We start from the raw sequence: 13,919 nt of genomic DNA, 5'->3' as shown, positions 1-13,919 counted from the left end.
GAAGACCCTCTTGTTTTTCTACGGTTTCTTTTTCTTTATTCTTATTAGGGTCTTCCGTTTCCAACGGAAGACCCTCTTGTTATTCTATGGATTCTTTTTCATTATTATTATTCTTCCTCTGACTTTTTTGGTGGCTTATATCTCATAAACTAGTCAACTGATTTCGACGAAATTTTCAGGACTTATAGAGCATCACCGGCGCTACATATTATTGAATTTTTAACTGATGACGTCACTTCCGGTTTCAGATATTGACGATTTTATAAATTTTTAAGGGTCATTTTGTCCACGCATCTCCTCCGAAACTAATCAAGACAGAAGCTTGAAATTTTCAGGGATTGTAGATGAATGTATGTAGATGTACCCCCTTGCTTTTATTAATGAAAATTGCTCAAGGCCTTGAAGCTCAACCGGACCTGAAAATTAGCACCTAAATTTTCCACAAAATTATAGAACACTTTCTGAAATAACTTTTGATGTATACATATTTTGTTAAAACATGTAATGCAAAAGATGTTTATATTTGTAAGACCTATAACTTGATATCAGGAAAAAGGGGCTGGCCCCTCAAATTAGGGGCCAAGAGGGCTCTAAAGTCTTCTGACAATAACTCTTTACTGAACATTAGTTTGTTATCAATTATAGAAGCAAAAATGTTCATTGTAGAGCTGTTTATCTATGCAGTACCATACCTTAGTCATGTGTTACGTAATTAGGGGTTTCAAGGGGCCAGAAGTTCAAAACTTTAATCATTTATATTGAAAAAAGGACAATTATTTTTAAAAGCAATGTAGAACAAAAGTTGCTCAAAATATTGTTCTGTACAATATGCCACCTTAAATTTATTGTTGATGGCCCCATTAAGGAGTCTAGGGGTCGGCCCCTAAAACATTTGTACAGATATCGCGAAAACGGTTAACACTTTGTGAACACTTATTGCTCAAAATATGTTTATATTAGCAAGACCTTTAATTTAATACCAAGAAAAAGGGGCTGGCCCCTCAAATTAGGGGCCAAGATGGCTCTAGAGTCTTCTTACAATAACTTTTTACTGAACAATAATTTGTTTTTAATTATAGAAGCACAAATGCTCACTGTACAGCTGTTTATCTATACAGTACTATACCTAAGTCATATATTACGTAATTAGGGGTTTCAAGGGGCCAGAAGTTTAAAACTTTGATCATTAATATCTGAAAAAGGAGAAATATTTTGAAAAGCAATATAGAACACAAAATGTTAAGAATAATGTTCTCAACGATATGGCAACTTAAATTTTTTTGTTTCTGGCCCCGATAAGGAGTTAAAGGATCGGCCCCTAAAACACAGTTGTTCAGATATCTCGAGAACGTTTACCAATTCCTGAATACATGTTGAACAAAATATGTTTATATTTGCGAGACCTTTCATTTGATATCAAGAAAAAAGGGCTGGCCCCTCAAATTAGGGGCTAAAAGGGCTACAAAGTCTTTTTATAATAATTCTTTTTAAGCGATAATTTGATATTAATCATTGAGCAAAAACAAAGAACTTTTTAAGCTTAATCTAACGTTGAAATTCGTTTTAAAATCGGACGATTCACTATAGAAGAATTAGGGTTTAAAATTTGATTTTTCCGGAAACTTTGGTTCTGCATTCTTGGTTTAAAAAATAGCGCAAAGTGAAATGTAAAATTAACTCGTCCCAAAAATAATTGTTACGTCGTACTTGAACACATTCGGATTTTTTTTGTTAAGACATTCTTGAAATCGGAAAGGTTTTTGTTAAGTCGTACTTAAAATCATTTGAATTTTGTTAAGTCGTTCCAAGAATTATTCGAATTTTTTCCTGTTGGTTAAGTTACTCTTGGTATTGGTTTTAGAACTCAGCTTCTTACAGGTACTTCTAGCTTTACTCTCGACACTAACGGAAGACCCACTCGTTGCTTTGCAACGAGCTTTGCTCTAGTTATTCTTTTTTTTCTTTTTCTGACTTTTTTGGAGCGTTATTTCTCAAAAACTACCCAACCGATTTGCACGAAATTTTTAGGAGTGATAGAACATCATCGTCGCTACATATTATTAAATTTTTGCATGATGACGTCACTTCCGGTTTCAGATATAGACGATTTTGTAAATTTTTAAGGGTTATTTTGTCCACGCATCTCCTCCGAAACTAATCAAGATAGAAGCTTAAAATTTTCAGGGGTTGTAGATGAATGTCTGTAGATGTACCCCCATGCTTCCAATTATGAAAATTGCTCAAGGCCTCGAAGCTCGCCTGAACCTGAAAATAAGCACCAAAATTGTCCACGAAATTTTTGCACATTCTCTGTAATACCTTTCGATGTGCACATAATTTGTTAAAACATGTAATGCAAAAGTTGTTTCAATTTACACGAGCTTTCCTTTGATTTTAAGAAAAAGGGGCTGACCCCTCAAATTAGGGGCCAAGGGGGCTCTAAAGTCTTCTTACAATAACTCTTTACTGAACAATAATTTGTTATTAATTATAGAAGCAAAAATGTTCATCGTACAGCTGTTTATCTATACAGTATCATACTGAAGTCATATATTACGTAATTAGGGGTTTCAAGGGGCCAGAAGTTCAAAACTTTGATCATTAATATCTGAAAAAGGAGAAATATTTTTAAAAGCAATCTAGAACAAAAGTTGCTTAAAATGGTGTTCTTGTCAATATGCTACCTTAAATGTTTTTGTTTATGACCCCATTTAGGAGTTAAAGGGTCGGCCCCTAAAACACATTCGTACAGATATCTCAAGAACGGTTAACATTTCATGAACACTTGTTGAACAAAATATGTTTAAATTTGCAAGACCTTGAATGTGATATCAAGAAAAATGGGCTGGCCTGTCAAATTAGGGGCCAAAAGGGCTCTAATGTCTTTTTACAATAACTCTTTACTGAACAATATTTTGTTATTAATTATAGAAGCAAAAATGTTCATTGTACAGCTGTTCAACTATACAGTACCATACCTAAGTCATATATTACGTAATTAGGGGTTTCAAAGGACCAGAACTTCAAACTATGATCATTAATATCTGAAAAAGGAGAAATATTTTAAAAAGCAATGTAGAACAAAAGTTGTTCAAAATAATGTTCTGAACAATATTAAACCAAAATATTTGTTGTTAGTGGCCTCGGTAAGGGGTTAAAGGGTCGGCCCCTAAAACACATTTGTACATATATCTCGAGAACGGTTTACAATTCATGAACGCTTGTAGAACAAAATATGTTTATATTAGCGAGACCTATTATTTGATATCAAGAAAAAGGGGCTGGCCCAACAAATTAGGGGGTACAAGGGCTACTAAGTCTTTTTATGATAACTCTTTTTGGACCAATAATTTGATATTTATTATAAAACAACAAAGCAGCTTTTATTAAGCTTAATTAAAAACTGAAATCCGTTTTAAAATCAGACAATGCATTACAGAGATATCGGGGTTTAAATATTGATTTTTCCGGAAATTTTGTTTCCGCGTTCTTGGTTTAAAAAATAGCGTAATGTTCATAGTAAAATAAACTCGTACCAAAAATAATTGTTAAGTCGTACTTAAAAACATTCAGATTTTTTGTTAAGTCGTTCTTGAAATCAAAAAGGTTTTTGTTAAATCGTACTTAAAATCATTCGGGTTTGTTAAGTCGTACCAGGAATAATTCGATTTTTTTCATCTTTTTATTTTAGTTACTCTTGTTATTGGTTTAAGAGCTCTGCTTTTTCCAGGAACTTTCAGCTTTACTTCCGACATTAACGGAAGACCCACTCGTTGCTTTGCAACGAGCTTTGCTCTAGTTTACATTTACAGTTGTCTGTTCAAAAGTCTATACTTAGTAATTTAATTATTGGAAACAACACGCATTTTGATAATTTTAAAACGTTTTAAGTTATATTTTCATTTTTTTGATGAAAAATGGCAATTTAGATGTGTTCAATTTATTGTTTCAAAAAACAAAAAACATTGCAAACGTATCGGAGTAGCTTTAATTAATAGATATTTCATTTATTATTAATTAAAAAAAAAAAAACCAGCAAAACGCCTATATAGTAGGGATGAACAAAAAATTTCATTATACATGTATTGATTAATCATGAAATGTCCTAATAAAAGGTTTGATACTAGATGCAGGTCTGTCGTCCATCCGAATTTTTTTTTTCAGACCGGGAGCTTCAGACCTACAGCTAGTTTGATACGAGAGTACTTATTTCATCAATGCCTTACATGCTGCGGTATCCTGTTACATGCCTCATTAAAACGACCGGCCGTCAACCGATTCATTTCCGGTGTGCATGTAACTCGGAGAAATGGACACGCTTATCTGTACACTCTTATTTAACTTTATACAACTGTAATGTACATGTACATTTGTCATTATCCTGCTAATTTTTAGTTGTACATTTTAGTATACATTAACATTTACAAGGTATAGTACATGAATTCATTTAAAAATCTCATCTTTATAATATGAATTATGTGTGTGAGAGGGGCGGGTTTTCTTCTATATCCTCTTTTTTTTAATTTCGATTGCTTCTTTATATATTTTAAATGTTTTATTAATAAATCGCGAATATTATTAAAAGAGTCTATTATGTTGTTAGCTGATTTCGATTATGAATTATGATATAAATATATAATCATGTTGCAAGATCTAGATTGTAAAACAAACGCACGCTCATCGATATACCAGTGTGCTATATATACCATATGTGTATGAAGTTAATTTTCTTCAAAACAAGATCTTATTTTATTAGTATTTTAAATTAAGCAATCAACATTATAAAAATTACATCAAGAGCAAAAATGATGCATTGAAGCGTGGTTATTGGCAATCTAATTAAAACTAGACTTGTAGATCCGCTCCCCTAAGCTATACAATATCGTGTCGCAGAGGAGCGGATTATTTTAATTACTTAAATATTTGGTTAGGGGTTACAATGCAGAAGATCCGGCAAAAGTTTGAAAAAATCACGCAAAGGTATCGTTACAACTAAAAGCTTTGTCTTTTGTCTAGGAATGTCTACACAGGTTATCCAAACCTTGCTGCTCCTGTTGGGGGTACTTGGCTGTGCCATAGCCAAAAATATTTCCTACCAAGTTGTAAGTACTGTATATATGGAGTAAATAAAACAACAATTACACACACACACACACACACACACACGCACACACACACACACACACACTCTCTCTCTCTCTCTCTCTCTCTCTCTCTCTCTCTCTCTCTCTCTCTCTCTCTCTCTCTGACATTTGCGTATAAGTCATCCTTATTATAACAAGATACTCAGGAAAAGACAACGAATGACAACATTGTAGTTTATAGACTTATAAACCTTCTAACTTTAGACTCAAAATGTCCGCATGCTTGCAGACAGTGATTGGTGATGTTTCAGTAACCTGGGACCTGTTTTTCTACATTTTAAGTTTGGTAGTTTTAAGATGAACAAAACCAGAAAAAAAAAACTTTTCATATTTTTTCTTCAAGAATGACGATGCTGCAAATTCTACCGACTTCCGAGGAATTATCATGTATGTTTGGAATGCAGAAACTGGTGTACTCGAGCAGTCGATAGGGGTGTACTCCGCCGGATATCATAATGGTTCATACGGAAATCAATGCGCGGTCATCGAGGATACACACAGTTTTGAAAGAAAGATCACGGGTAAAATCTTGAAATAAATTTGATACATCATTCAAAGAATCGTCACTGTTACACCACATTACTGGAATAGCAATTTTATTACTTATAGCACCTAAATATATATTTAAAAATCATACATTAATAATACTTAACCATATGCAATTTTACGTACATAATACCAGTATTTATATCAAGTTAAGATAATTATTGCAGTTATGGAGCATATTATAATTCATAAATTATAATTCAGATTAGAATTTGAAAACTAAATTGCAAAATCTCATTTTAACAAATTGTACATAAAATTGTATTGTTGAGGTGTTCCAAATGGTAGGATTGTTGGCCTAGCATTCAGAGCGAGGCTGACACTTAAACCAGAGGTCAACTACGCCATGTTCTACAACAGTTTGGAATCATTCGCATTCGGAAAGGTCACAGGAATCAGTAATGTACGAAACATGGCCGGAAATGACGCGTATGTCCTCATAACCAAGAAAGGTACACTTTATTTTTACCATACACAATAGAGACGATAATTCATACATATAAACTTGTTCAGAAAATCCCGCAGCTACATGTATGACGTATTTTTCTTTTTATAAACGACCACTTCGACATGCAGCGTACATTGACACAATGAATAAAAACCAGCGGATATAAATGAAACAATAGCAAATTCCAAAAGCCTCTCCTTCTTGAAATTAAAAAAAATATATTATGTAAGTTCACATAAAAAAAAATAAAACCGATTTGTTTTTTAAGGCGATTACAATTCAACAAAAGAGTGGCTGATGCAAACGGAAGGAAACCAACAAGGGAAGATGGCTGAAATTTATCACCATGACAACGGTATAACATTCACCGTTGGTAGCCATGTCAACACAAGTGCCCATGGCAACAGTTTTACATATGCAAGAAGTGAAGAAGGTACGACATACATGTAGTAGAAAGTAAACATTACGTCATATTAAAAGTCTGGTAAATGCTATAGAATAAATTTGATTGTTTGTGCCAAAGGTGATGGTTGAAAGGTTATAAGACATGATGAGATATTTTGTTATACACGTATATGTAGTTTCCTTATAAAGCTATGATCTTAAGTCTACCAATCCATTTTACACAATCAAACGAACAAACTTTGTTCATTCTCTCTCACTATATTTTTTTTTCCAACGGGCTCTGACTCGTCAAACATAAATTAATTTCAAGACATTCGTATTAAGCTGTTTGGTCTACTTTGATTTATCTTAGAATGATATATAGACGATATATACAAGCTGTATGTTGACAGCAGGATGAGTATTTTCAATTTTCTTCGTTTAAGAAACTTTGGTGAAGTAGTTTTATATTCGAACGATATATGACTGGGAAATAAGTATTTTTTATTGTAAACGAGATAAATTCCGTAGGCACGTGGGCTTCACTTGTGTTACTAAATCGGTTTGAGTTCGATGTTTAATTGAGTATTGTGTTTAATTAATTAAGTGTACATATAAAAAGGAAACAGTTGCTTTGCAAACAGCATTGTTATTGTCATTGCTTGAAGGTCTAAACCTAATACATGTATTCCGTCATAAACATTTTGAATTTTTCATTCACGATTCGATATAGATCAAGAACTGCTGATGAATTCTGATTTTGAGGATTCGTCATTTTCCGGAAAACTGGTTTTGTTCCGGATGCACGCTGACGTCATACAGCAACGATACGTTTCACGGAAGTCGATCTCTGCTAGTCACGGATAGGTAAATTAATAATGAGAATCGGCAAATGAAAGAGGAAACGAATGAACGAATAAACACAAATGAATGAGCGAACATATGAATTATAAATACAATGTAGATTTAAAAGAATCAAAGAGTGAGCAAGCTATCGAAAAAATGAACGAACAAGCGAATGATCTGATAAATAGACGATAGATTGAAAAGAAAAATGACGTTTTTAACTGTTACAATCAATAAATAATAGGAAATATTGGTTCAAAATACATTTATTTACTGATCTATACATTAGATAATATTTGTTTCTGTAAAACTTTACGCCTTAGTGATTAAAATCAATTTTTTCTAAATCAATCAGGTTTTTTTCCTCTCGAGCATATTTCTATTCATCTACTCAGCAATCAGTCAATTGAATTTTATTCGTTTTGTAGAAAACACCCGTACTCGGCCCCTCAGCAGAGAGTCAATGTGACCCCGGGGTACAACTACGTCTTCAGGACCTACTTCAAACTGCTGAACCTCCCGACAGGGGTCAACTACACCACGCTCAAACTGACGGCCAATGTCAAGGTCAATGGTAAGCCGTTAACAAACAAACAACAAGCAAACAAAACAAAACAAACGAACGTACTAAAAAAACGACCAACAGTAATTTGTAAGAAATCTTTAAAAATATTTTTGATCCATCCTTTTCACTAACAAAAATAACAAGTGTAGACATGATTTCACAACACCCCACCCCCCAAAAAAAATTAAACATAATTTTTTTATTTTAAACTCTTTTTAAAAACCTTTTTATGTTACGTGGCTTTACAAACAAAACGTAATTTGTATTATAGATTTCTGTTTTACTTTCAAACATTATTTGATCCACACTTTCCTGTCACATGGTTTTATTTACCTTTAAAAATGCATATTCTATATGCATAGTTACTTTGAATACACTTAATTTGACAGGGTCTTCCAAATACCTCAGACTTGGAAACATGCCTCTACAGCAAGTCAAGTTTGGATGGACAGAGTTCAGTGGCGATTTCCTCGCACCTGCCGGTAGTTAATTATAATAAATAAATTAAAATAGCCGTTCTTTTTCACACTTTGGGGATTAATGCTAAATACATTTTCAGATAAACTAAGTTATAAATTGACAACTCCGGGAGTATTTGCTTTTAGTTAAATTTTACATGACTGTATATAATGTAATTTAAAGAAATGGAAAAGAAATCACCCAAGCATTTGCTAAGCCAATTCACGCACTGATTAATCGCAAGAAAGTTTGTCTATAAAATTATTCGTAGATCGGACTTTATTTTTCTACCAGAATAAATATTTCATTTCAATTCCAGGGGCGACAACGGCGCAAATCTATATTAACATCGAACATTCCTCAGTAAATTTTATCCAAGATTTTGCAAGTTTGAAACAAATAAAACCAAATCCTTATTGGATGCAGCACGCAAAGTCCCGGATAAATAATATTCGAAAAGCACCAATAAGTTTCAGGTTAGTTTAAAATTATTTCAAAATAATTATATAAATTACATTTACCAATGCAAAATTTATCAAGAAAATTATTGTAAAGTAGACATAATCTTCATAAGCTTTGAGGGCAGATCTCATTTATCATAAGAAATGGGGTTTTTTTTTCGAGATAGACTTGAAGGAGAAGATATTCAAGAGGTTGAAGTTGAGGTAAGGAAATAACTATTTTCTTAAACATTCACAAACGTATAACAATTATAAATATATATAAATAAGATATTTGATTTTGCTCATGCAGTTTTAAATTCGCACGCTGACAATGAGGACGAAAGGAGCAAAAATAAAACGAGGGCGTACATTTCCTTGTCTACACTATTCGAATATCATTACAGCTTATGCAGCAAAGAAGTGTGTATCCATTTGGAACCGCCATTAAACTGGACAAGTTCAACGTCCCAGAATACCAGTTCTTCACTGACTTCGTGCTGAAACATTTCAACTGGGCGGTCATTGCCAACAAGCTAAAATGGTACGGGATAGAGAGAATTCAGGTTAGTTTCATAAAAAGATCGTTCGTTGGCGAAGAGAAATGAAACCGATTTTACTTATGTTGACACTGTATACGTACCTATTTCCCTGTACCTAACAGATCAGTAAATATATGTACATATATAGTAATAGGATTGAATTTAAATAATAACATTCCATTGCAGGATAAGAGCGACTATACCTCAGTCCTTGCAGCGTTAGATGTTCTTGAAGCCAATGGGTATGAACTGGTTTTTTTACATACATGTAAAAACAGGTATCAATGTTTAATTTTAATTTAAGTTTAATGCAAATCTGCGTATCGAAATATTTTGAATCTTTCTTGAATTTGTTTTTCTTTTAAATTAATTTTGGAATATTTACAATCATATTAAACATGGTTTTTTCATGTTCAAGAATTAAGTCTCGAGGACACAACATGTTTTGGGGCGTTGAGAAGTTTGTGAACTCCTGGTTGTATGGAATGTCTCCATCAGAACTGGTCACTGAACTCCAGTCTCACGTGACCGAGGTGATCAACAACACCAAAGGCAGGTAAAACAAACTAGTTAACCACCTGTTCAATTTCGTGAATCGGAATCTTTAGAATTTTTGAGGCATTATTAATGATAAGACAGAAATTTCAAACATTGTCTGAAGGGTTTTCGACAAGAAATTTGATAACTATCTTGTCTTGTCATTAATATAAATATAATGTATCAAATAAATAGTTGCATCAAGCACAACAACGAAATTATCAATTCAGAATTCAAATTAATGGACAGGAGTTCTGCGTATCGTCTAAACGATGTTCGCCAAGAAATTGACGACAGTCCCATCCTGTCATGAAATATTCAAATGCATATATCAGTCATATCAACGAATTGAAGCATTCAAAGAAAATTCTAAATTTCCATTAAACAAGACTCCTTCACTGGGATGTGAACAACGAAAACCTTCACGGAGACTGGTATGAACGCAATACCACAGACCCGGACATTACTCCCAAGATGTTCAAATGGATCCATGCCCAGGAACCGGACACCAAGCTGTTTCTGAACGACTACTCAGCAATCCCACAGCCCTCCATCACAACAGTCAGTGATCCAAAACATTGTATCATGAATACACTTAGTCTAGTACTAGTAGATCTTAGCAGTAGTTGTTTCCCGTTGGTGGCTTTATTGTGGGTCAACATTTAGATTACTTCTCATTCCTTTGATTAATTTACCGAAACTTTCTTTAATTTCTAACTATGATATTGTTCGATTTCTCCCCGTATATTTCTGCAAAACTCTTTTGAAACTGGTTGTTTGAAGAGAGATTGATACTTCCAAGGGTAATAACTCGGAGGAAAAATACTTTACATTAAAATCATCTATTGGAGTATTTTTAAGATATTAATCCTCAATAAAAGTTATCGAAGGATAAGGATACGTTAGTATCCATGTAATACTATAATATCTCTGGGGTTTTTAGGCGTTGAAGAATCAGGCTGTAAGGTTCCGCCAAAACAACATCCCTATCCATGGAATTGGAGTACAGAGTCATTTCTACACAACGAACATCGACATGGACGTTATTAAGGTTCATAATTTAACACTAAGGGTATCATAACAGAAAATCTATTTATATAATATATCATATTGAAATATGAAATATTTAAGAATCTATTAATTTAAGCCAACTGAATCTTAATACAACCGATTTAGATAATTCTAGGAAAAAAGACCAAGATGCACATTTGTGAATTTAAGAAGAATAGATGGTCAAAAGCACTCTAAACGGTTTTTGCTTTTTGGTTCTGTATTAAATTGAGCCTGGTATTAATATAAATATGGCTCGATATAGCTGTATTCTATTGAGCTTGTTACATAGACAGCAGCCTCTGCTAAATCAAGTTTAATAGATGAATTTTATTATGAGCAACTCCTAGTTCTGCTTCAAAAAAAAAACTACAAGGTTGTGTTTTTCAGAGCAAGAAAAATATCGTACAATCATACAACAATACAATACTTTTAAATTCTCAAAAAAAACCCCGTTCTATATGTGTACAGTACAGAATAGATAAGCTTGCAGAAGCTGGTCTTGATATCTGGGCAACAGAACTGACGGTTGATGAAGCTGATGACGTCAAGAAAGCCGACGCTTTGGGAAATCTCCTGACCATGTATTTCAGTCACCCCTCAGTGGGCGGGGTTATACTGTGGCACTTTTGGAACGAATCCCTCTGGCACCCCAATGAGAATTTGTTTGATGGTCCAGATATCAAGGTGAAATTTCATACACGTTAAAATTCATTTGTCATGCTTGTAAAAAGAGTGAATTGATGGTTTGGTCACCAAAGAAATTAAGTAGGAAAGATGATGAAACTCTTTTTTATGTCTTTTAATGTTGTTTGGTCTGTGACTGCACTTTAAATGTTTTACATAAACATCTTACCAATACGTGTAAAATTATGCAATTGTAATTTATTTGCAAACAAGATAACAAACAGGAAAGTTGAAAACGTTAGTCATAGACTGGTTGGTCTGATCACTTATTTCATTTCAAGATAGCTTTGAAAAAATGAAAAATACTTGAAAACCTAATTTAAATGTAAGATATATATATATATATATATATATATATATATATATATATATATATATATATATATATATATATATATTCAACTGAACAAAGAATCATGTATTAGGTAATCAAAATTAAAATGCTTAAACCTGAATCAAATCTAAACTGTAAGTAAGATCATTTTCAAATTGTTTAAAACATCAAAGTAATACGGAGACCAGAACATGTCTCAGGAACTCACCAGTCTACATGTACCTAATAATTATCGTAAGATGCATTCGGTCTTCTAAATGCAGGTGCTTGATATATAATCTTGCTTTATGTTTAATAAACCAGCCAAACGCTGCCGGTCAGAGGTTCATGGATCTTGTTCATGGGGAATGGAAGTCCAGAATCACTCAGAGTTTAGAAGCGTTCACAACGTATAACGTCACGGCATTCAAGGGGGACTACGTCATGAACGTCAAACGTAACGGTCAAGTGATCATACAGCGTAACTTTACGTTGGACTCCACAGGGAAGGACATTACAATCTATGCAGGTGCGTGTATGGAGTTATATGTGAAATATCATGTTGCTTTTTATCTCGATCGTACTTTTAATGAATTTATTATAGTTAATATACTCATCGTAATGAATAGAGACCAATTCTATTTTATTTTGTAAAAAAAACTTTAATAATAAAACGGATACTGTAGTAAAGTAAAGTGATATTGATTCATATTTTGAACTAATAGTTTTGGCAAAACATCTCTTAATTAATAAACTTGGTTTTTTTGTGTTGAAAATCTAGATGATTCCCAGTCAATATCGAATGTACTTATGGGTAAGTAGTTTATAGATGTTATTAATAAAACAATTACAGATAAGATAGAGCAAACCAAAATGATATATTTTTTAACATAGAGCATCAAAGAACAAAACTTAATAACTTCTAGATCATAAAACGGCATTACATCTTGTAAAAAATTTTTACATTAAAAAGTATCGAATATTTAAACACACATATACTGTTTCTGTCTTATGCTACGTGGTATTTATTTCGATTGTTCTAGAACAATGGTATTCTTATGGAGGGCAGTGTGTTGACTCGGCAAGCACGCGTGTTTCCGTCATGTTACAGAGCGTGTTGATGTACATCTGTATCATCTCGGTCTCAGTATTCCTGTCTGTGGAAGGTTGACTCCTACTGTGAGATCGCTTTGTCATTAACACCAACTGATACCTATTGTGTTCAGAATGTCACCCTACATCACATGCACCTTTACAGGTTTTAAATGTACATCTGTAATTTTTCAATTTTTCCTTTAAAAAAGTTATTCTAGTAAATTAAGTTCTGATTTTTTTGTTTTCTATTTTGTTCATGTATCAAAAATTTGTTTTGGAGTTATGCTCCGGCCAATGCTTCGAAATGGTATGTGATTTCTTAAGAAACTGAGGTTTATTTTATGACAAATTTGTCTTTATGATCATTCTGAACTGTATTCACTTAAAAAAAAAAGATAAATAAATTTCTGTAAGTTTTTTTTTACGGACTACTTCTTTTAGCGCAGTTATACAAGTAGTTGTTTGGCTGTAGTATATATAGAACCGATCAGGTATAGACAGGTCTTCGAAGAGCATTCAACCCTTTCGAACACAATTTTTTGTTTTTGTTTATAGGTACATGTGCGAATGATGAAGTATACTTGATATGTATTTATATATAAAATTTACATTGTATTTTGTAGATATATTTGGAAATATACAATTATTGGGCCTAATTCCAGTTCATCGCTATTAAAGTCGCGTGCTGATTGTATATTACGGCGAATAAACTGGTTGATAGCTCACTCACTCTAACACCTGTGTTGTTGTTATTTATAGAATACTTAGAATAGAAATACTTTATGTTAGGATGAGTGAAACGAAGGAGAACATAACACAAAATGGTCGTTAAATTATCATTAAAGGCAACAAACAGATAATGG

The 13,919-nt window shown here is 33.0% G+C and overlaps 1 protein-coding gene across 1 annotated transcript; it reads left to right on the top strand.

Annotated features, from left to right (window-relative positions):
• The first annotated feature begins 5,012 nt into the window (after positions 1-5,012).
• On the top strand, positions 5,013-13,777 carry LOC117683452 (uncharacterized). Its single transcript, XM_066072750.1, has 18 exons — positions 5,013-5,102; positions 5,488-5,665; positions 5,963-6,142; positions 6,407-6,571; positions 7,256-7,389; positions 7,797-7,942; positions 8,323-8,415; positions 8,712-8,868; positions 9,021-9,057; positions 9,240-9,398; positions 9,561-9,616; positions 9,793-9,930; positions 10,301-10,472; positions 10,855-10,962; positions 11,433-11,648; positions 12,286-12,490; positions 12,743-12,775; positions 13,005-13,777. Exons 7-18 carry the CDS (start codon positions 8,352-8,354, stop codon positions 13,130-13,132), a joined length of 1,473 nt encoding a protein of 490 aa, XP_065928822.1. The 5' UTR covers positions 5,013-5,102; positions 5,488-5,665; positions 5,963-6,142; positions 6,407-6,571; positions 7,256-7,389; positions 7,797-7,942; positions 8,323-8,351; the 3' UTR covers positions 13,133-13,777.
• The last annotated feature ends 142 nt before the right edge of the window (positions 13,778-13,919 follow it).

Source organism: Magallana gigas, chromosome 10 (assembly GCF_963853765.1).
Source record: "Magallana gigas chromosome 10, xbMagGiga1.1, whole genome shotgun sequence".
In the NCBI taxonomy this organism is placed as follows: domain Eukaryota; kingdom Metazoa; phylum Mollusca; class Bivalvia; order Ostreida; family Ostreidae; genus Magallana; species Magallana gigas.
This window is presented reverse-complemented; position numbering and strand designations above follow the sequence as displayed.

Coding starts and splice junctions, on each gene's coding strand:
- LOC117683452 (XM_066072750.1), top strand. CDS start 8,352: ATGCCTCTACAGCAAGTCAAGTTTGGATGGACAGAGTTCAGTGGCGAT. Junction 9,617..9,792: donor GATGTTCTTGAAGCCAATGG/GTATGAACTGGT, acceptor TTCATGTTCAAG/AATTAAGTCTCGAGGACACA. Junction 12,776..13,004: donor AATATCGAATGTACTTATGG/GTAAGTAGTTTA, acceptor CGATTGTTCTAG/AACAATGGTATTCTTATGGA.